Source organism: Chroicocephalus ridibundus, chromosome 1 (assembly GCF_963924245.1).
Source record: "Chroicocephalus ridibundus chromosome 1, bChrRid1.1, whole genome shotgun sequence".
Lineage (NCBI taxonomy): Eukaryota > Metazoa > Chordata > Aves > Charadriiformes > Laridae > Chroicocephalus > Chroicocephalus ridibundus.
In genome coordinates, this window is record NC_086284.1 from 33,663,601 (window position 1) to 33,687,757 (window position 24,157).

The window sequence follows — 24,157 nt, forward strand, 5'->3', positions numbered from 1 at the left end:
ATATGTTTATTTTAATAGCTTCCCTCCAAGTATTATTCTAGAATTAAAATGCTGGTTTGTTGTCAAAAAAGGAGATTTTCCCTTTTTACTGTGCAGAGGTATACATTTCTCTCTGTCTAGGTATTTGATATCATTTTTTATAATATCAGGTCTTGAAGGCAACATTACTATCAGCCCTGAAGATGCTGGATGTTGGGAAATGGCCAATTTTTTCTCTGTGTTCCCAAGAAGAGCTCAAGTTAATTCGTCAAGCCTGTGTATTTGGCAGTGCTGGTAATGAAGTGTTGTATGCAACTGAAAATGATGAGGTAATTGTCCAAGAGTGTGTATGAACATGACATATTTAGTCATTTATGTATCAAGTTATTCTGAAAGCCAGTACCATGATAGTACACCTAGAAAACGCTGCATGCAAAAATGCCTAATCATTTTGATAGCTACTAAAACATTTTCAATTCAAATTACTGGCTTCCTATCACAATCAGAGGATAAAGAGAAGATGGAGTCAGACATTCCTTGAAGGTGCATAGTGACAGGATGAGAGGCAATGGACACAAGCTGGAAGATGGAAAATTCTGATTCAGTATTAGGAAAAAAAAATTACAATGGGAGTGGGTAAATCCTGGAGGGGCAGTGAGATCATTTCCTTGGAGATGTTCAAGACTCAACTGGACATGGCCTTGAGTCAACTGATCTATTTAGACCTTTGTTGAGCAGGGGGGTTGACCTTTGGAGGAGGTCCTCCATTCCAACCTAAATTATGATTCTGTGATTTTTTTATAACAGGTTTTTGTGCTTGGCATGAACTGCAGTGGATGTTTGGGAACAGGTGACATGCAGAGCACTATTGAACCGAGGAGGTTAGATTCTCTATGTGGCAAAAAGATAGCCTGTCTGAGTTATGGAAGTGGCCCTCATGTTGTTCTTGCTACAGAAGGTAAAGTATGATCTGAATATTGCTTTTTCAGATAGTCCACTTTAATTAGTCCAGCAGGTCTGGACTAATGTGCAAGGTCTGTGCTGGTAATGTAAGAGAGAGAATTGAGATAGACATTCTGTGCATTAAAAGGGATCAGAAGTACCTGGTAATGTCTGTACCCTAGTGATTGTAAATGCTTGGGAACTGCAAAAAGTGTCCAGGCTTGTGTTTCCCTTAAACAGTAGCTTTTTTCTATGGTCAGTTGGAGACAGAATTTTACACTCAGTGGACCATCGGTCTAACTCAGTCAGACATTGCATTCATTCTTAATTTTACTAGCATGCTTCTCAAAATACAGGACATGAATAGTATGTTTAAATAATAAGTAAATAATAGTATATCTATTAATAAGTAATAATACGCTTTTCTTACAAGCATCTTCATGTATATTGTAAAGGAGTGAAAACTTGTTATTTGCATTTTCCAAAGTGAGAAACAGTGCCAGGGCATAGACAAGAAATTGTGATTGATTTTCAGTATCAAAGAAATGGAAATGGGGACTCCTGACTGTCATTTCCTCCTTTTCTCTCTTCTGTTGCACTGTCTCCTTTCTTTTAGCTACATGATTTCCTTTATTAATGTCACGGTGATACTATCCTTTTGGATTTGTGGTCAATGCTATGTGAAGGTGGCATTGGTATGTCCTTGGGCTTAAGAACCCCAAAGGGCATATATATATATATATATATATATATATATATGAATGTACACTTAAATATGTATATTGTTATTGAATTTGACTTTTCAGTTTTTGTAATTTTGTGTTGTGTGCTCATTACAAGAATAGAGATTTTAAACCAGCTTTTTACATTTTTATTGTAGAAGGAGAAGTGTATACATGGGGTCATAATGCTTACAGTCAGTTGGGCAATGGTACAACAAATCATGGTTTCATTCCCTGTCAAGTCTCTACTAACTTGGTGAACAAGAAAGTCATTGAAGTTGCCTGTGGCTCTCATCATTCTATGGTGTTAACATCTGATGGAGAGGTGAGAACAGCTGGAATAGATCTCTCTTTTCTCTTAATGAAATTCATGTGTGTGAAAAACAGGAAAACATTCTGCACCTACAGCATTAGACCTTGCTTCTCGCCATCCTCAAACAGTGCTGATGCAACACAAATGTTTGATAAAAATGGAAAACCTGTCAGGATCTAGCTGCTTTGAAGTGCATGCAGAACATGGAGTTTGTGCCACATCTGCTTGAAATAGCAAATTATAGTGTCTTGCCCTGGTAGAGGGCAACCAGTTCCTTCCTATTGTCGTGGTTTAGCCTCAGATGGCAACAAAGAACCACGTGCCGCTCGCACGTGCCTTCCTAATAGAGGAAGGATCGTAAGAAAAGGCAAGACTCTTGGGTTGGGACAAAGGCAGTTTAACAGAACAGCAAAGGGAACAGGCAAACAACAACAACAACACGGGTAGGGGAATACACAAACGCAATTACGGAACCGCGGCTCCCCGCCGCTCGCCGACCGGCCGGCCCCGGGACGCCCCAGCCCGCTTTTAAGCAGCAACTTCCTGTCCCCTCCCCCGGCAGCTCAGGGTGGGCGTGGCTCACATGGCATGGAATACCAGGGAAAATTAACCCTATCCCCACCGGAACCAGGACATTATCCACCCCTTATTCCATACCATCTATGCCATGCCCAGCAGGTTCCAATGAATTGCCACCACTTTCCCCTGTTATATATATATATATATACACACACATATAATGCCCTTAGTTTATGGGTCATCCCTCCAAGGTGTCCGTTGAGTTCTTTTAATCCACGGCTTTGGGCTCCATCTGTTAGAACAGTCTCTCAGGGCAGGTGAGATGCTGGGTGGTGCTGGTCTGTTGCATGCTGTATTTTTCGGAGCTTGTGACTGGTGCACCTGGTGTGGCTCATGCACGCGGTCCGTGGGCTGAAGATGTAGATCTTGAGGAAACTGCTGGGCGCCAGCTGTTGAGATCAGTTCTTATCCCATCATCCCTGTGCCTTACTTGTAGTACAACTGATAGTAATTATAGCAATGAGGACATACAATGACAATGTTACTTAGCAATTAACAGCACACAATCTGATTCATTGGCTATTCTCGCCCAAAATCAGATCCCCATAAGGTACACATCGGACTTCCCCATCCTGCCGCATCACCCACCAAGTGCACCCAGGTCCCTGGGCAAAAGCAATCCCACGGATGGGTTTGCCTTTGCCTGAGGCAGGACTAACCCAGACTGTCTTCCCTAGCATATTCTTCATGTGCACTACGGGGACTTTATCCCCTTCTACAGTACGTGGAAGTTTCGATTGGGCAGGGCCAGCCCGATTGTTAGATCCCCTGGTGTTAACTAGCCAGGTAGCTTTTGCTAAATGTGTATCCCAGTGTTTGAAAGTCCCACCACCCATTGCTCTCAGTGTAGTTTTTAACAGTCCATTGTATCGTTCTATCTTCCCAGAGGCTGGTGCGTGATAGGGGATGTGATACACCCACTCGATACCATGCTCTTTGGCCCAGGTGTCTATGAGGCTGTTTCGGAAATGAGTCCCGTTGTCCGACTCAATTCTCTCTGGGGTACCATGTCGCCACAGGACTTGCTTTTCAAGGCCCAGGATAGTGTTCCGGGCAGTGGCATGGGGCACAGGGTATGTTTCCAGCCATCCGGTGGTTGCTTCCACCATTGTGAGCACATAGCGCTTGCCTTGACGGGTTTGTGGCAGTGTGATATAATCAATCTGCCAGGCCTCCCCATATTTGTATTTCAGCCATCGCCCTCCATACCAAAGAGGCTTCAAACGCTTGGCTTGTTTGATCGCAGCGCATGTCTCACATTCATGGATGACCTGTGCAATAGCGTCCATGGTCAAGTCCACCCCTCGGTCACGAGCCCATCTATATGTCGCATCTCTCCCTTGATGGCCTGAGGAGTCATGGGCCCACCGAGCTATGAATAGTTCACCCTTACGTTGCCAGTCCAGATCCACCTGAGCCACTTCAATCCTGGCGGCCCGATCCACCTGCTGGTTGTTCTGATGTTCCTCCGTGGCCCGATTCTTCGGTACGTGGGCGTCTACATGGCGTACTTTCACAACCAGATTCTCTATCCGGGCAGCAATATCTTGCCATAGGTCAGCAGCCCAGATGGGTTTGCCTCTGCGCTGCCAGTTGCCCTGCTTCCACTGCTGTAACCACCCCCACAGAGCATTTGCCACCATCCATGAGTCAGTGTAGAGATAAAGTACTGGCCATTTTTCTCGCTCAGCAATGTCCAAAGCCAGCTGAATAGCCTTCACCTCTGCAAACTGGCTCGATTCACCCTGTCCCTCACTGGCTTCTGCAACCCGTCGTGTAGGACTCCACACAGCAGCCTTCCACTTTCGATGCTTTCCCACAATACGGCAGGACCCATCAGTGAACAGGGCATATTTCTTCTCATTTTCTGGCAGTTTATTATATGGTGGGGCCTCTTCTGCACGCGTCACCTCCTCCTCTGGTGACATTCCGAAATCCTTGCCTTCTGGCCAGTCCATGATCACTTCCAGAATTCCTGGGCGACTGGGGCTTCCCATTCGAGTTCGCTGCGTGATCAGTGCAATCCACTTACTCCATGTAGCATCGGTTGCATGATGTGTGGTGGGGACCCTTTCTTTGAACATCCAACCCAGCACCGGCAGTCGAGGTGCTAAGAGGAGCTGTGCTTCTGTACCAACTACTTCCGAAGCAGCCCGAACCCCTTCATATGCTGCCAATATCTCTTTTTCTGTTGGAGTGTAGCGGGCTTCGGATCCTCTATATCCACGACTCCAAAACCCTAGGGGTCGACCTCGAGTCTCCCCTGGTGCTTTCTGCCAGAGGCTCCAGGTAGGGCCGTTCTCCCCGGCTGCGGTGTAGAGCACATTTTTAACATCTTGTCCTGCCCGGACTGGCCCCAGGGCCACTGCATGGACTATTTCCTGTTTGATTTGTTCAAAAGCTTGTCGTTGCTCAGGACCCCATTTAAAATCATTCTTCTTCCGGGTTACTTGATACAGAGGGCTTACAATTTGACTGTAATCTGGGATATGCATTCTCCAAAAACCCACAATACCTAAGAAAGCCTGTGTTTCCTTTTTACTAGTTGGTGGAGACATAGCTGCTATTTTGTTGATCACATCCATTGGAATCTGACGGCGTCCATCTTGCCATTTTATTCCTAAAAACTGGATCTCCTGCGCAGGTCCCTTGACCTTACTTCGCTTTATAGCAAAACCAGCGTTCAGAAGGATTTGGACTATTTTACTCCCTTTCTCAAAAACTTCTTCTGCTGTGTTTCCCCATACAATGATGTCATCAATGTACTGCAGATGTTCTGGAGCTTCACCCTGTTCCAGTGCAGTCTGGATCAGTCCATGGCAAATGGTGGGGCTGTGTTTCCACCCCTGGGGCAGTCGATTCCAGGTGTATTGGACGCCCCTCCAAGTGAAAGCAAACTGTGGCCTGCACTCTGCTGCCAAAGGGATTGAGAAGAATGCATTCGCTATATCAATCGTGGCATACCATTTGGCTGCCTTGGACTCCAGTTCGTACTGCAGTTCTAGCATGTCCGGCACGGCAGCACTCAGCGGTGGCGTGACTTCATTCAGACCACGATAGTCTACAGTTAGCCTCCACTCTCCATTAGATTTTCGCACCGGCCATATGGGACTGTTAAAGGGGGAGCGAGTCTTGCTGATCACTCCTTGAACCTCTAGTTGACGAATCAGCTCATGGATGGGAATCAGAGAGTCTCGGTTAGTGCGATACTGTCGCCGATGCACCGTTGTGGTAGCAATCGGCACCTGTTGTTCTTTGACCCTCAATAACCCCACAACAGAAGAATCCTCCGAGAGACCAGGCAATGCAGACAACTGTTTAACTTCCTCTGTCTCCAAAGCAGCTATGCCAAAGGCCCAGCGGTACCCTTTTGGGTCCTTAAAATACCCTCTCCTGAGGTAATCTATACCAAGGATGCATGGAGCCTCTGGGCCAGTCACAATGGGATGCTTTTGCCACTCATTCCCAGTTAGGCTCACTTCTGCCTCCAGTACAGTCAACTCTTGGGATCCCCCTGTCACCCCAGAAATACAAATGGGTTCTGCCCCTCTATAGCTTGATGGTATTAAAGTACACTGCGCACCCGTGTCCACTAGAGCCTTATACTCCTGTGGGTCTGATGTGCCAGGCCATCGAATCCACACCGTCCAATAAACCCGGTTGTCCCTTTCCTCCACCTGGCCGGAGGCAGGGCCCCCCTAATACTCGTCATAGTATCCATTACTCACTTCTTGCATAAATGACTTGGAAGTTCCTTCAAGAGGATCAGAAGCAATATCAGGCCTTCTGCTTTGTCTGGGGAACGGCCCACTGGAAACTGGGGCGGCACTTTTCCTGGAGGGATCCCCTTTTGTGGTTGTCCTTCCTTGCAACTCCTGTACCCGTGTCCGCAGGATCGAAGTAGGTCGTCCATCCCACTTCCTCATGTCCTCTCCGTGGTCCTGCAGGTAGAACCACAGGGTGCCTCGTGGTGTGTACCCTCTGTACTCTCTCTCTTGAGTGGGGAAATGCCTGCTTCTAATAGCTGAGATGCTGGCCCGTGCAGGTGGGGAATAGAACATATTCTCTTCAAGTTGCTGGACCTTCCGCGACAATTTCTCCACAGCTGAGACAAGGGGGGAAGAGAGACTTTCTTCATATCGCCGGAGCCGGCCAGCTACCTCATCCACTGTTGGTCCCTCTTCACCTTTCCATTCCATTACTGCCAAGGAGTTGGCATATGACGATGGTGCGCTCCGTACAAACTTCCGCCACATGGGCCTTGTGCATTGCACCTCATCAGGGTCTGTGGGTAAGTCGGCATTGTCCAAGTCATAATAAATCATCTCCCGCACGGCTAATTCTCTCAGGTACTGGATACCTCTTTCCATGGTAGTCCACTTGCTTGGCTGACATACAACATCCTCACTGAAGGGGTACCTCTCCCTCACGCCTGACAGGAGTCGTTTCCAGAGGCTGAGGGCTTGGGTCTTTTTCCCAATCGCCTTGTCAATGCCGCCCTCCCTAGACAGGGATCCCAGCTGCCTGGCCTCCCTACCCTCTAATTCCAGGCTACTGGCCCCATTATCCCAGCACCGGAGCAGCCAGGTGACAATGTGCTCGCCTGAAAGTCGGCTGAAATCTTTTCGCATATCCCGCAGCTCACTCAAGGATAGGGATCGAGTAATTATCTCTGGTTCTGCCTCTTCCTCCTGCTCTCGTGATGGCCCTGGTTCATCATCATCTCTTACTAAGCGAACTGATTTCTTTGTGTACTTCTTCTTCTGTATGGGGGCAACTGATACCGGCACGGGTTGGTTTCCTGGTTCAGTGGCAGTGGCTACCACGGGGGTTGCAGTAGCCGCAGTGTCTGCCGCAGGGGTTGCAGTAGCCGCAGTGTCTGCCGCAGGGGTTGCAGTAGCCGCAGTGTCCGCCGCAGGGGTTGCAGTAGCCGCAGTGTCCGCCGCAGGGGTTGCAGTAGCCGCAGTGTCCGCCGCAGGGGTTGCAGTAGCCGCAGTGTCCGCCGCAGGGGTTGCAGTAGCCGCAGTGTCCGCCGCAGGGGCTGCAGTAGCCGCAGTGTCCGCCGCAGGGGCTGCAGTAGCCGCAGTGTCCGCCGCAGGGGCTGCAGTAGCCGCAGGGGCCGCAGCAGCCGCAGGGGCCGCAGCAGCCGCAGGGGCCGCCAGTCTGGTTTCCATCTCTTCCCCTTGAGGGTGCTGCATAATTCTGAGCAGTGCCTGGTAGATACTGGCCAGGGCCCAGCACAGCGCGGTGAGTTGTGCCTCTCTAGAATAGCCACAGCATTTTCCCTTCAAATATTCTACCACTTTATCAGGGTCCTGTAATTGTTCAGGGGTGAAGTCCCAGACCATTGGAGGTGAGTAGTTCTCTAGGTACCTGCCCATGCTCTCCCACATGCCATGCCACCCCTGACTATCCAGCCTCGGAGCAGATCTCCGGGTGGTAGTCTTAAATAGTTGCTTAACCCTAAACAAGACCTGGAATGTATTCAGGAGACATAACACTAGCAACACGCTGGTTTGAGTATCCCAAGGATATTCAAGATTCTCAAAAGCTGTCATACCTGACCCGAGGGAGAAAAGGGAGGCAAAAGGGCTGGAGAAACTATTAACAAATTCTGAGAGACAGTGTCCAATGTACGGACAGGACAACAAAACCACATAAACACCCCAAAATAGCCGTCTGAACAGTGATGTTATCATATCATAAACAGATATCGCACAGGACAGCAGAATGATAATCCTCATCCCTCTTCCAGACATGGTAAACAGCATCGCAGGGAGTACATAAGCCATATAGGAATTTATGTAACACAGCCATGAGAACAAACCAAGCAACATGATGACCAGTGACTATTTACCTAATAAAATAAATGCATACAAGAAGGAAAAAAAAACCAAAACCGTTTTTTCCACGTTCTAGTTGGATTCTGTCGTTATCTCAACCCTTCGAGCCCCACGTTGGGCGCCAAAAAGGACTGTCGTGGTTTAGCCTCAGATGGCAACAAAGAACCACGTGCCGCTCGCACGTGCCTTCCTAATAGAGGAAGGATCGTAAGAAAAGGCAAGACTCTTGGGTTGGGACAAAGGCAGTTTAACAGAACAGCAAAGGGAACAGGCAAACAACAACAACAACACGGGTAGGGGAATACACAAACGCGATTACGGAACCGCGGCTCCCCGCCGCTCGCCGACCGGCCGGCCCCGGGACGCCCCAGCCCGCTTTTAAGCAGCAACTTCCTGTCCCCTCCCCCGGCAGCTCAGGGTGGGCGTGGCTCACATGGCATGGAATACCAGGGAAAATTAACCCTATCCCCACCGGAACCAGGACACCTATGCTATACTCTATTGTAAATGCTTAATGGCATTAAAGCTGACATTAATATAAATCATATTCATGTAAGGAGTTCTACCCACCAAAGTAAAAAATTTTCTGTCATTTAGTTTGAGGTGCCATTTGTGTCGTTAGCCTTTCTACTTTGTGTTCTGGAAAACTAGCAATGGATTCTTCCAGCATTAATGCAGCTGTCATGTTGCCTCTTACCTTTGGTTGGAGGAACATAAAAGAATGGAATATATAAATATTATGAGTGGCCTGTTTTTGATAGAAACAATTAAATTGTAAACCTATGTATCTTCCTAGATTTTTAAAGGAATACACCCGCTTGATCTCAAAATGTAATTTTTTACGCATAGAGTAAAAAACTTTCTGTCTTGAATACGTACTTTTAACTGTATGTTGTGTGTCCTTCTTTTATGACAATTGTCTTACAACAGGTATACACATGGGGTTATAATAACTCAGGCCAAGTTGGATCTGGTTCAACAGCTAATCAACCAATCCCTCGAAGAGTTACCAGCTGCCTACAAAATAAAATAGTAGTTAATATAGCCTGTGGACAGATGTGCTCCATGGCTGTGGTGGAAAATGGAGAGGTAAGAAATTTTAAGTGAATTTTCTGACTGAATTTTATTTTATTATAATATTATGGGATGTAGATCATTTTAAACCTGTCAGCAATGAGCTACTGCTCAGAAAAGAGGTATACCTTTCCAGACTCCCTCAAATCTACCTGCTTATACTGCTTGTAAAAAATATTGTCACAAATTGTCCTGCATATTCTGACATACTTAAGCACATCTTCCTATCTGTGCTGATTATGGTTTCTTCTTTAGAAAGGAGGAAGAGTGAAAAAGGGAAAATTGTTCACTAGTATTTGGGTTATGGCTTTTTGTTTATGAGATTTATCATAAAATTTAGCGGCTGTTACTTTGTATCAACTATTAAAGTTGGCTTTGAGTTGAAGGAATTCAGGTATCAAATTTCAAATTTACTGGAAAATACAATTCTGAAGTAAAAATAGCATTGTGAAGGTCAGAAGTTTTTCATAAATTTGGGGATTAAATCATATCAAATCTATATATGTATACTTAGCATTTCAGGCTAGCTTCATTTTCTCATATGTAAGAAATAACTAAGTTTGTGTCACCAATTTACTGATCTTTAGAGCTGGTATTATATTCTGGCAAAACTGAAAGTGGTGATTAATACATTATCCCACTGCTGTCTTTAGCATTCGTAGCAAAATAAATTATTGTCTATACTAGAATCTTAAGTATCAAGGGTGTGAGAATAATTAGTGAATGCTGTTATGCACATATGTATGTGCTCATATGTACACACTTTATCTCAAGAGAAAACAGAGAAAATAAAAGTACATGGGATGTATTTGTTCTACTGCAGTACCCCTTGAATCCATCTCATACTTTTTTTTATTGTCATTGCAAAGATACAAAGAGGTTGTAGTGCTCTTGTTGTTTTAGTTTCTATGAGCTGAAGATTTTGGGCAACTTACATCCTCTCTATCTCCATTGCTCTAAGTATTTCAATTTTAGACCTAAGTAGTTATTGACTGTTTGCAGTAGAACATATGTCACTGAAATTGTCAGAGCTCAATGTTTTCCCTTTTTCTTGTGTTCAGCATAGAGCTGTTAACAGCCTACTCAAACGGTTGCGCATAGCTTCCAGTTTGTACTTGTTTTAGTGTGTTTTCTGTTAGAGGATTTTTGAATGAGAAACCAGCTCTTTGAGAAGGGGAAGCATTCATGCTGACTTTGCTCTGTGCTGGGAAACAGACATATGAATCACTTATTTTGTACTCTTCACATTAAAAATTAAAATATTGTAGCATTATGTAATATGACTCTTGAAGAGCAACATGAATATGGAGGTTTAGAATTTTAGATGAACGTGCAGCTGGTATTTTAACCAGAAGCAGCATACAAAATTTCTGGTACAGAAAAACGTATATATGTCTGTATATATATAGGTATGTATATATGTACGTTTGTGTAGGTATGTATATATGTGTGTTTGTGCGTATCTACGTATAAAGTACAGATCCTGAGGTGTGGGGACAGGAAATACTGAAGAAAATTATTATTGTAAGTCTGAAGTAGTTATATTGCTTTCAGAAGAAGTAGATGGTAGTAAACAGTTAAAATCCCTGTCTCTGTTTTTAAGGTCTATGTCTGGGGTTACAATGGCAATGGCCAGCTCGGACTGGGCAGCGTTTGCAACCAGCCAACACCGTGCCGAATAGCAGCTTTGCAAGGCATTCGCGTACAGCGGGTACGTGCGTGTGATGCTCCACGTCACACCCTTCAGGAACAGATGAAAATATGCTAAGGCACATTGTACATTTAAAGGAGATAGTCCTTCATCTCTTTGTTTCAAGTGCCATTTATCAGAATAAAAACATGTATCCTAAAATGGACCTCTGTCAGCAGGGGAGAAACTGTGACCCTGTGGAATTCAGTGGGACTTTTGCAAATGACTTCAGTGAGGTCAGGATTTTCCTTAAAGAGGACTAGGCCATTAAAGATGTTTGATTTTTTTTTTTTCCTGTGAAACTTAACAAAAAATAATTCCTGTCATTTTAGTAAAGAAGAAAGTCTTCATAGGCTACCCCATTCTTCATTAACCTCTGTCTTTTGTTTCTGGGAAAATGCTGCAGTTTAGCATTTTGTCTTTTCTGGCAGACTGAATATCACTTTTAGAGTTTCGCTCCAGCTGCAGTGACTAACTGGTGTTTGGAGTCTGAACAAATTGTCTTCAACTGGTTTTGGTCAACAGATGGGCTGATTCCATGGTTAGTCTTGCTCTTGGGCGGTTATTACACTCTAGCAAATAGCTTGACTGCCATCAGTGTAACTAGCAAACTGGTAACTTCTTTGATAATCATAGAATCATAGAAAGGTTACAGTTGGAAGGGACCTTAAAGAGAAGAAACATATAAAGCAACTGGAGAACTGATACTGAAAGTTTTTAATTGATTTGTCAAAAATAGAGGATACAATCAGGAAAATAACACATTCTGCTAGAAAACATTGGGTTTGTAACCTAGTGAAAATTTACAAGAGCGTTTTGAACTTTAGACCTTAGTTATTACATTTACTCAGGGAAGTTCTGGGTTTTATAAATCTTTTTAAATAAAGTCATAGAATCATAGAATGGTTTGGGTTGGAAAGGACCTTAAAGATAATCTAGTTCCAACCCCCCTGCCATGGGCAGGTACAAGTAATTTAATTACATAGGTTTATGTTCAGTTGCTAGGACGTAGACAGTAGCGTTGCTGGTAACAACTGCAGTTGGAGAAGAGCATAATAAAGTGAATATTATTTTCTCCTGTATTTATTTTCCTGTTTAGAGAGTGAGTGCTCCAGTAAGTTCGATTTAGATGCTATTTCCATCCACTTCGTTTGCTTGATATCAATTAATACCAAGTTGTAGATCTTCAATCAGTAAATAACTTAAGGATTTATTTCATTTAAAGCACATCACATGCTTCATGGATGTCAGCGGCCTACATGTATTTATGGCATATCTGCTTTGCAGATTATATAAAGATACGTGAGCTTCTTTTGAAAAAAGTAAATTGGTTATTGATAGCTGTCTAGCTATAATAGGTTATATTAACTCATGCAGAGCAAGGCTGTTGCTGGTAATTTTGCCACTGTGTATCTGCATGTGCAGCAAGTGCTGCATATATAGATTATAGAGGGGATATTCAGGCAACCTGATGTGGGGTACCTGAGGAGGCGGCTCAGCAGGACCGAGTGGGTTTCCACAAGAGGATATGAGCTGACGCAGTTGTGTGCTGCCGTCAGGATGGAGAGGTTAATCTCTTCCCTCTTTTTCCTGGCTGGCTACTCCTGTTGCTTACCTTGTCTGGGCGCTGGTGGTCCTCAGGCCCAGCTGTGGGCAGTTTCCTTGCAGTGATGCCAGTTATCTCAGCAGAGGGTCTGGTGAGCGCTAGCATTGGCACAGGGAGGGGACAGTTTTGTGTGGCTGGCAGTCAGGGAGGGGAGGAGCGGATAGGGAGACCTCACCTGTTTTTACAGTGGTAAGCTATTCATGTTGGAGCAGTTGCCCATAGAGCAAGGTCAGCGCAAGACAGACGATCTGCCTTTTTCTGCATTTTTTCTGCATACTGTTCCTATTTGTCATATAGCTTTTCTTCTTTCTCAATTTCTAGCTACTCTTGCTGTACTCATGAGATTATCTGGCAGGGTTCCTCACTGATGCATTTGTTCCTCAAAGTCACCAGTCACCTCGTCTTCTTTGCTTCCCTTTTTAATAAATTTATCTGTATTTGTAATTTTTGTAATTCTTACACTGGTATAGAATCAATGACATTAATGTATAGCATAACTTGTATCTATCTGTATTAACTTACGGTTACGTACAAATGAGATTTTTCTTTTTATTATTCCTTATAGGTTGCCTGTGGCTATGCACATACGTTAGTGCTAACAGATGAAGGTCAGATTTATGCCTGGGGAGCCAATTCATATGGACAGTTAGGTACCGGGAATAAAAGTAACCAGCCTTACCCTACAACAGTTACTGTGGATAAGGACAGGTAATACTTACAGCCTTGCAGTCAGACATTAGTTGGCATACTCTCAGAAGAGCTACAGAAAATGATGGCATTTTTAATCTATTTTTTGGAAGAAATTGCCTATAATTTTTTGCAATGGTTCTTCTGCTAAATGTGAACAGAATTTTCACTGAAAGTACCTGAGTCTGCCCCATAACCAGCTTTGTGAACGAGAAACTGGATGTTCTGAGCCCAAATGTGCTATTTTCTGCTTCGACTCACACTGCACTTTATAGGCCTTAATTGCAGTTTCTCTTCAGGGGTGTAATTTCATTGTTTGAAGTCAACAATAAAAGCTTTATTGTCTCTGAATATAAATCGTATTTTAATATGCTACTTTTGACAAGAAGTACACACATAAAAAGTGAAGAGTGGACATCTGCAATTTGTGTTATTTCTGCTATTAAATCCGACTCATAATCCGGGAGAGAGAGAGAAAGGGAGGAGTTCATTCTTGGTATTGATGCCTGAAAATTAAACTTAGATTTTTATAAGTTAAATATTTTTCTCTAAGTTCTTGATGTGTAGTGGGGCAGCTAATGTAATGTAATGTAATGTACTATTGCTAATGTAAAGCCATGCATATGTGTGACCAGAAATTTGAATCTATTCCTTACTACTGAGGTCTTGATTTTGGCCTCCTGTTGTGAATAATAAGAAAAGTGAGATGTCCCTCTTAAACTTGTGTCTGTACACTCTATTGTAAGGAACAGGCAACTCCTCTCTGGTGATGAGACACGGCCTGTTTTTGAATGTTGCTATATTTTTATGTGTGTTTTTTGCTTTTGCTTAAAACGTAACTGAATTTTTTCCAGACGCTTTGGCTGCAGTTAAAATGTTACCACATTTCAATACAAGTTTTAATGTTGTATTCTGCCTTTCCCTTTTGTTGGCCAGAATATGCATTCCTGCTGTCAGTGACAATGTTACCTCACAAAGGCCTGCAAGATTTGTACATACAGCTTTAAACAAGTTGTTTCCCAGCTATTTTCCCCAGGCAGCTGGGAAAAGAAGTAAACAAGCAGTGGTTCAGACTGCAAAACAGTGGATTGTGTAATGATGTCGTACACAGTGGAAGTTATGAAATCCTAAATCAACTTTAGGATTAGTGAGATAGCCTAACGTAGCTAAAATACACAAATACACTTAGAAACAGCTTTTAGTGCTGTTTGGTTCTAGTTTTTAATTTTCAAAATGCATGTCTGTGAGTAATAATACTTGTATGAGTAATGACACTTCAGTATTTTAATTGAAGGAAGTATGTTTAAATTGTTGGCTTATAACTGTTACCAATAGGCAAGCAGGAAAAAGGTTTTCATTAACTTTCAATTATACACCAAAATGCAAATTCCTTTTTTTTTTTTTTTTTTTTTTTTTTTTTTTGGAAACACCTCTTCATTTCCTTCTTCATCTTCTCCGAGTACCCGTTCTCTACAGCTTTGCGCATCCACTTGCCTCACTGCTCACCACCACCGAGGACGTTCAGAGCCTTGAAACTCATCATAGCTTTGTTTGAGGGAGCCGAGGGGGTCAGTAGAGCATGTGCTGCAGCAGATACACTGCTCTGCTGCAACTGTGTCTCCTCACTCCCAAGATGCCTTTTCACTGAGAACCTTTCTGAATGCACGCTATTTGAAGAAACATTGATAGCCCTTTTAATTTTGCTGCGTATGATCAGAAAACATTCTTGCCATTGTAAGTGCATGCACGCTTACAAAAAAGTTTTGCACTAGAGAAAGACAGGAAGTAGTGAGCTTCTTCACTGCATTTTGTTCTTATGAGAGTGACTTGCTTTTTTTTTTTCTTTGTCTGCTTGTAAATTCAGAGTTATAGAGATTGCAGCCTGCCACTCTGCTCACACGTCAGCTGCCAAGACCCAGAGCGGCCAGGTGTACATGTGGGGCCAATGCCGTGGGCAGTCTGTGATCCTTCCCCACCTCACTCACTTTTCCTGTACTGACGATGTGTTTGCTTGCTTTGCTACCCCTGCCGTTATGTGGCGTCTTCTATCAGTAGGTGAGCTTAAATATGTTTTGTGTTGACGTCTTCTAAATAGAATCATTAGTGCATAAAACTGTGGCATGTATTTGAAGCCTAAACTTAGTTTCTTGCAAAAATTTATACTGGGAAGCATATGTGTAAATGGCTATATGGAATTATAAAAATTGCTCAGGCCTCCTGGCAGTGCTAAATGATTGTCTGTTTCATTTATGTGGTTTACTTCTGTGGGGAAATGCCTTGGGTTTGGGGAGGGTTTTGTTTTGTGTAACCACTGAATGTTCCTATAACTCCACGGGTGTAGAAGCTGAGTTTGAATTTGGAGACTTGAGAGAGTCGTACAGAACATTTAGGAACTCTGAAGCTTTCTTGGATGCCCTTAAGTAGAGTACTAAGAATTGAGGGAGCCAAATTCCCATGTTCAGAATTGGCCATAGGCACTTAGAGTCTCATCACAAGGGATCATGACCTGGGCTTCTGAAGAGACAAGTTGCTGGATCTCAGATATTTGATTAACATTAAGGTCTGTCTTGCTGGCATTGACCAGAAAGCGTTAAGTATCTAGCATTGTCTAACAGAGAGCTCATTCTTCAGCTACAAATCCAATTCCATATTGGTTGCTAATAAAGTTACTGGCTTTGCTGACCTAATCAGAGATGAGACTCTTGGGGCTGTCAGTAGGTGCCATCTGGGAGCTTAAGCTCAAAGCTAGAATGCAGCAATTCGTTAATTTGTAATTTGAACCACACTGAGTCCATCATGCTTCCATTCCGCTTCTGTACTGCCTTTGTAATTGCTTTTGTGTTGCTGTATGCTTTGTCTGACAACTGTAGAACACTCTTTGCTCCCTTGGTGCCTTCTGGATGCCAAGGTAAGGAAATTCTGTTAATAGTACTCATATTTCAGCTTTGAGAGACTAGAAGATTAAATGGAGAATCTCATTCTCAGGAAACTGCTTTGCCAAAATATATGGATTAGGGCACAGTCCAAAGATCTTAATTTTCTCTAGGCTGAAGCAGTTGTGGCTTGTTCAGAACTGTAAGATATGCGCTTAATTACTGTGGAAATTCTTAATATTCCTAACATTTGCCTACTGCTAATTAGATGTAAATTGTGTTACTGCATTAAAATCCCAGGCAATGGGGTGTTTCATTCCATGTAAATATACAAAAAAACCTTTTATAAATACATCAACAAAAAGAAAGCCAGGGAGAATCTCCATCCCTTACTGGATGCGGGGGGGAAAGTTGCAACCAATGATGAGGAGAAGGCTGAGATACTTAATGCCGTCTTTGCCTCCGTCTTCAATAGTCAGACCAGCTATCGCCAGGGTGCTCAGCCTCCTGAGCTGGAAGATGAGGCTGGAGAGCAGAACAACCCACCCACAATCCAGGAGGAAGTAGTCAATGATCTGCTTCTGCACCTAGACACACATAAGTCTATGGGGCTGGATGGGATTCACCCAAGAGTACTCAGAGAGCTGGCGGGAGAGCTCACCAAGCCTCTCTCCATCATTTGTCAACAATCCTGGTCAACAGGGCAGGTGCCAGATGACTGGAGGGTGGCTAATGTGATGCCCATCTACAAGAAGGGTTGGAAGGAGGATGTGGGGAACTACAGGTCTGTCAGCCTGACCTCGGTACCAGGAAAGATCATGGAGAGGATCATCTTGAGTGAGCTCTCACAGCAAGTGCAGGGCAGCCAAGGGATCAAGGCCAGCCAGCATGGGTTTAGGAAGGGGAGGTCCTGCTTAACCAACCTGATCTCTTTCTGTGACCATGTGACACGCCTTCTGGATGCAGGGAAGGCTGTGGACGTTGTCTATCTGGACTTTGGTAAGGCCTTTGACACCGTCCCCCACAGCATTCTCCTGGAGAAGCTGGCAAATCATGGCATAGACAAGTGTACTCTTCGCTGGGTAAAAAACTGGCTGGATGGCCGTGCCCAGAGAGTTGTGATTAATGGGGTGAAATCCTCTGGGCGGCCGGTCACCAGTGGTGTCCCTCAGAGCTCAGTTTTGGGGCCGGTTTTATTTAATATCTTTATCAATGATCTGGATGAGGGGATTGAGTGCACCCTCAGTAAATTTGCAGACGACACCAAACTAGGAGGGAGTGTTGATCTGCTTGAGGGTAGGAAGGCTCTACAGAGGGACCTGGACAGGCTGGATCGATTGGCCAAGGCCAATGGGATGAGGTTTAATAAGGCCAAGGGCCGGGTCCTGCATTTTGGTCCCAACAACCCCAAGCAACGCTACAGGCTTGGGGAAGAGTGGCTGGAAAGCTGCCCAGCAGAAAAGGACCTGGGGGTGCTGGTGGCCGGCCAGCTTAACATGAGCCAGCAGTGTGCCCAGGTGGCCAAGAAGGCCAACAGCATTCTGGCTTGTATCAGGAATAGTGTGGCCAGCGGGAGCAGGGAAGTGATGGTGCCTCTGTACTCGGCACTGGGGAGGCCTCACCTCGAGTCCTGTGTTCAGTTCTGGGCCCCTCTGTACAAGAGGGACATTGAGGTGCTGGCGCGTGGCCAGAGGAGAGCTACCAGGCTGGTGAGGGGTCTGGAGACCAGGTCATATGAGGAGAGGCTGAGGGAGCTGGGCATGTTTAGCTTGGAGAAGAGGAGGCTGAGGGGAGACCTCATTGCCCTCTACAACTACCTGAAAGGAGATTGGAGAGAGGTGGGTGTTGGCCTCTTCTCCCAGGTGAATAATGACAGGACCAGAGGAAATAGTCTGAAGTTGCGGCAGGGGAGGTTTAGATTAGATATTAGGAAGAATTGCTTTACTGAAAGAGTGGTCAGGCACTGGAACAGCCTGCCCAGGGTGGTGGTTGAGTCACCATCCCTAGAGGTGTTTAAGAAACGTCTAGATGTGGCACTTCAGGGCATGGTCTAGTGGCAGAGATTGTAGGTTGTTTGGTTGGACTCGATGATCTTAAGGGTCCTTTCCAATGAAGGATTGGAAGGTCCCCTTCCAATGAAGATTCTGTGATTCTGTTTGCCAGTTGTAAGTTCTACAAACAAATATCTGTAGTATGTTCAGATTTCTCTTCTAAATGAATTGGTTATTTTATGAAGAAAATGGGACATTGTTAGTATGTGTAGCTTAAACATAAATTCAGTTATATGTATCTTCTTAGGTACATTAGCAGAGTTCTGGGGCTCTTCATCTCCCATTTCTTCTTGCCCAGTTAAAATATTATTTCATGCTATATCAGAATTTCCCCTTCACTTTTTCTGTTGCCTTTTCTTCTCAGTTTAGTGCAGAGTATTGAGGAATTTTTTGAAGAGTGGAGGAAGGCAAGAAGCAAAAACTGCCTCTTTCCTTATTTCGTTCCTCATAGAGAAGACAACTGAGTCTAAAAGAGTCCTGAGTAGGATTATATATGATCATTCATGTAATTATCACCCTTATGTTGAAGACTTCCAAGTAACCCATTTATTAATAAGCATATTGCTCATTAATACTCATAGATATTCACTCTCTTTAACACAGCGTGGTTAAGCTTACATTTGTAACTATTTCCCATCGCATCTTTTATCTCCACCTTCGTTGTCACCGTCATCAATACACCCCGCCTCCTTGCACAGCTTCTCACCTTGACAGTCATTTTTGACTGTAGCAGCGCCTTTTATTTTTTTTTTGACCTTGACTTCTTGGTCCCTTTGGAAATAATGTTGCAATGATGTAACAACATTGTACCAAAGCACAAGGTGAAACCTTACAGGAGGAAAACAAAACTTAGTTAAGTAAACTTAGTAAAAAAATTAGTTTTTAAACAAAACTAATTTCAGATGCACTTGCAAACCCACATTCTCATATGTGCCAAGTGGTCTCTCCAGCATCCCGGCACTAAAATGTGTATTCAGGTGGTCTAAGCAGGGTTCCTTATGATGACATAGAATAAAGGATGCTGGCTTTCAGGCCCTCATCGTGTTTCCTGGATTCATTTTAGTTAGGTGACTCTGTGCTGATTTCAGGTGTGCCTTTTCGCATGCTCTAGGAGCTGAGAGTGACTATTCTCTTCATCCTGTCCCACCTTGGCAAGTCGTCAGGACTGACTCATTGTTGTTTGTCTCCTGACTGTGGTGAGAGTCATCAGGCAGCTGCATCCTTGGATCTGAACATCTGCTGGACTAGGTGCCATGGACATCGTCTTCTATGATTACAGCCCTTCTCCATCTGTTCTATTCTGGTGCTTCCACACCCAGGCATTCCCATTCATTCCCCCTTGTGGCAATTGTAATATTTGTATTACAATTCTTAGCACTGACTGCTAAGGAGCTTTCTTGGCCCTGTGCCTTGTCAGTATGAACTGCCTCTTCGTTTCCTTCCTCTGGTTCCCTTTTCACAGCTGTAACAAATAAAAGCACCTAAGAATTCATAACTGAAAGTATGAATTTCATAACTCTAAGAATTTCATAACTGAATCCCGCTATATTCAGTTTACCTCTGCTGGCTGTAGAAGTCATCTGGAGATGCATATTGCTGGACATCTGAATTGCCACTTAACTTAGAAGGAAAGCTTCAGCATTGCATTGGTTGTTAAAATTATTACTTATCTGGATAGCAGGTGTCTGAATAAATAAACCACATTGTGCAAAATAAGAACTAACAAAGTATTTTACAGTATCATTATTTCAGAAAGTTTTTTTACTATCATTACATTGGATTTCTCCCCCTCCAATCCTTTTACCTGTAATCCAACGCACTTCAATAATTATTGCCCTAATTGGGTATACCTGAACATTAGCAACACCCCCTAAATGAAATGAAAAATAATTGTGCTAAACAAAGTGTAACAGTATCAAACTGTGTGTGTTTTTTCTGGAGCTTGTGGTGACGGTCTTTCCATTTCGGGCAGAATACTATTCTTATTTCTAGCGTGGTAGGTTACAGGACCTAGCATTTATGTAATTTTCTGTAGAGAACAGCTTATTACTGACCCACAAAATTTGTATAAACCAATAATATGTATTTATATGGTAAGAAGACAAAATGTTTTCTGGGTTAAGAATGAGGTTTGGGGAGTTAAATTTTTTAGTAGTATTAAAGAAGAGAGTTCTCTGAGGCTACCAAATATGACAGAGATTTGGAAACAGTTCAGGAGATAAAAATTTGTGTGCAGACAATGGATGACTTTTCAAGGCTGTCTGATAACTTTATAATGCAAGTGTCACGTGCAGAGTGGGATGTACATACACGTGACACAAACGGGAATATGCAGACTTTCACGCAGAGGGCTTCTAAGACCTTAAGTCTCGGGAAAACACATTTTGAATAGACTTGTGACTGCTGGTAGTTACTTTTAGGGATATTGTACTGGGCAGTTTCACTGCATCCGATATGTTGGTTATGTAGTAGCTTTATTTCTGCTGTAAGATAATGTCTCCTCATGGGAGTATTTTAGAAAATATTATCTTGATTTTTTTATTGACCTTTTGGGTATCTAATTCTAAATGAAAAATGTTAGTTATTATAATTTACCCAGTAATAAATGATAGCATTTGTTATCAGATGCAGCATTAAACTTCTGAGACTGTGTTAAAATCTTTTTTCTGCCCTTATATAGATGAATTAGAGAAGTCGGACTTTTTTTTTTAACAGGAATTTTTGTTTGAAGTAGGAAATTAGTAAGGATTGAAGAAAGCTGCCCTTTATTTGCTTTTCAGGGAGGTCATACTGAACACAGAGTCTGCTAGGTTTTTTTACTATCCTTAAAGAGATGTCAAATTTATTAAGCGTGTTAATTGCTGACAGATACCCAGGGTGTTATCATGAGAGATACTTGTATTACTTACTATTAATTCCCCTTTTTATTCTAGAGCCTGATGACCATCTAACAGTAGCCCAGTCACTAAAGAAGGAATTTGACAACCCTGAAACTGCAGACCTGAAGTTTCTAGTGGATGGAAAATATATTCATGTTCATAAAGTTCTTCTCAAAATTAGGTAAGGCACAAACTGTATGGTTTAATAGAAACTAATCTGTCTGGTGTAGTCCACTGTGCTGAGTAATTACTGATCAAGATTCTTGACTTATTCTTACAAACTCCCTTTTCCCTCAGCCATGTGTTTCGCCTGCTGTCCTTCACTGTTACTCTCTTTTCCTCATTTCCTTCCTGCTTGGAATTACCAAACATGACGCTTACTACTACTTACTACTTCATCACTTCCCTCCAGCTGATGTGTATCCCCCTTCATGCTACATAAATGGCCTTGACCCTGACTTCTAATAACCTTTTTCTGCTGAGGAAAAGGCTTGCTTCTTTCTGCTGCCTTCCCAGTAGTTTCAATCGGTTTTTCCTCCTTTACATGCTTGGCTTCCTCCACTGGGATGATTTGAGGGTTTTGTGTTAATTCTTCCTTTTCTTTCCTTCCACAAGACCCTTCAGTTGTTTCAGCAACTTCTGTAGATGGTCTGCGGATTTTCTTTTTAATCCTTTCATAGAATCATAGAGTAGTCTAGGTTCGAAGGGACCTTTCAGATCAAGTCCAGCCATCAACCTAACACTGACAAAAGCCATCACTACATGAATTTTGTCAGATTTATTGTCAGATTTCTTATCCTACTTGTTTTAGACCTTCTTATCAGTGAAGCTGAATTTTAAGCTAGTTTCTCTTTTTGCTTTTACAGCTTTTTGCAAGTTAACACCACTTTACAGTGAGATTTGACATACACAGATCTATAGAGTAATCACATTGTTATTAACATGCAGAGATTAGTTATTGCTGACACAGTTTCTACTAGGGTATTCTGGAGACACTGCTTTAGATTTCTTCTGTCCTGTTAACTGCTTCTGCTCCATCCTTCTCACTGTTAGAATAGTTTTTTCTCTGCTATTTTCTTTCTCAAAATGCTTGGCTATCTCATCCTGCTTATCACCACTTTCTTCCTACTTTTTCTCCTGAGTTCCATTAAAGCTCCTTGTTAATTCTTGCCTGCCCTTTTTTTGGTCTTTTCTGCCCTCCTCTTACTTCTCCAATTACCTGTATTACTGTTTTCTTGCCTTTGCTGGTTTCATTGCTTGTACATTACACTCGTGCCTATAGTCCACCCTCTTTGTTTGGAGTGCCACGTGTCCCTCATCAGATACCACTTCAAATCTTGTGTATTCCCAAAGTGTTTCTCGGGTTCTTTTTCCTAGTAATCAGACTATATGTAACCTTTCCTTGTTTATTTTTTCTTGCTCTACTTTTCTCAGATTATATGGTATTCTTGGAAGGAAATGTGTCTAATTTGAAAATGGATTTAAATTACGGCATTATCCAAATAATATACGGGAGTACTAAAACATCAGGCACAGGCTGTAGAAATAGTCTTTTCTTTAAGACTTATAGTCTCGTGATGCATCTGGATCAGAGGATAATGTATTTAACATGGTATTTTGCAGCATTCAGCCTGTTCCAGGGCGTTGTCATGAACGCAGTGCTGGTAAAAGTTCCTTTTCCTTTTCCAGTCATTTCTCTACTACTTACGAAAAGTTTTTTCCATCTTGTTCTGTGCCTACTGTTGAACTAGATCATATTGTTGGTGGTTATTAGCTTGTGATGGTGGTGAAACGGCAGGGCAATGCCCAGCTCGGTGAGAAGCTGGCCAGGAAACGTACTGCCTGTGGAAAGAGATATGTATGAGTATGTGGGTGGGATTCATCTGCTCTGCATTTAGCCAGCCAAAATTAGGTGTCTGGTCTGTCTCTACTGAGAGATAGAGAGAGGCGCTCCCAAGGATAAGTCACTCCAAGGTACTTTGGAGACTGAAGGATTAGTAGCAACTGCTTTTTATTTATTTACTTTTTAAGGAAGCAATGTGCACCACCTTCTCTCTGACTTTTTACTTTCCTGTGGTGCCATTGGGGCAATATTCCCAAGGATGGATAGCATGGTCACCACCACTTAACATGAGGCTCCGGGAAACAAAGCAACGGGGTCTGGTCTGCCCCTTCCAATGCCAAAATGTGTCACAAGATGTGGCAGAAGCTAGACAACGACTTTTTAATCCTTTATGAATTTGATTTGATGTTTATTTATTTTATTTAAAAAAGTAAAATACTAAGAAAAAAATTATTGAAATAACCAGTAAAATCAAATGTGAAAAAGGTAAATTAAGTGATAAAATAAATAACTATTTTTCATTTGTGTCCAAGTTATGCTGTCTTTACAATGTAGACTTGTCCCAGCATCATTAAAAGGAAACCAACCTACCTTTTCCTTAAAAGTTGTAGTAAAAGAAAAGCAAATTCTGATGTGGGAGGCTTAGAAAGTAAGTGGTGTAGTATAAAAGAGTCCAGTTAAATTGTGGCGGTTGTGGGAAAAGTTACCTGAGGTGGTGATGTTCTTTTCCATCAGCAAACATTTTGAAAACAATTCAAATATTACAGGATGTTTTTTAGGTCTTTTAGGGAGCAGTAAGTTACAGTGAGTTGTAAGTTGCTGTGAAGTTGCGGAGTACAGCTGTCAAAGGCAGTGCTTTTTCTTTGTTTGTGTCTTGTCCATCACAAAAGTATTCAGACTTATAAGAAAAAGGTGATGAAAGGTCTGGGTGAGAGTGTCTTCACTTCAAATATTTTAATCCTTGAGTATAATGATTAAGTCTAATGCTAAATTGTGTATCGACTCTGACACTGCAACAGATGTTATCTAAAATATTAATAAATTACCTCCTCACTAGGTCATGTCGGAGAAAGCAG

General features: G+C 42.9%; 1 protein-coding gene across 6 annotated transcripts in view; it reads left to right on the plus strand.

The window, feature by feature from the left end:
* Nucleotides 1-24,157, plus strand: part of RCBTB2 (RCC1 and BTB domain containing protein 2) — a 42,084-nt gene that overhangs the window by 11,933 nt on the left and 5,994 nt on the right. For 5 of the 6 annotated variants that reach the window (XM_063334230.1, XM_063334246.1, XM_063334238.1 and 2 more), the window contains 8 exons: nucleotides 150-308; nucleotides 787-937; nucleotides 1,802-1,968; nucleotides 9,309-9,467; nucleotides 11,056-11,163; nucleotides 13,314-13,456; nucleotides 15,300-15,490; nucleotides 21,293-21,419. In XM_063334230.1, coding sequence (XP_063190300.1) covers nucleotides 150-308; nucleotides 787-937; nucleotides 1,802-1,968; nucleotides 9,309-9,467; nucleotides 11,056-11,163; nucleotides 13,314-13,456; nucleotides 15,300-15,490; nucleotides 21,293-21,419 — 1,205 coding nt within the window. The remainder of the gene's footprint in view (nucleotides 1-149; nucleotides 309-786; nucleotides 938-1,801; nucleotides 1,969-9,308; nucleotides 9,468-11,055; nucleotides 11,164-13,313; nucleotides 13,457-15,299; nucleotides 15,491-21,292; nucleotides 21,420-24,157) is intronic. The other variant, XM_063334271.1, reaches the window with a different exon arrangement.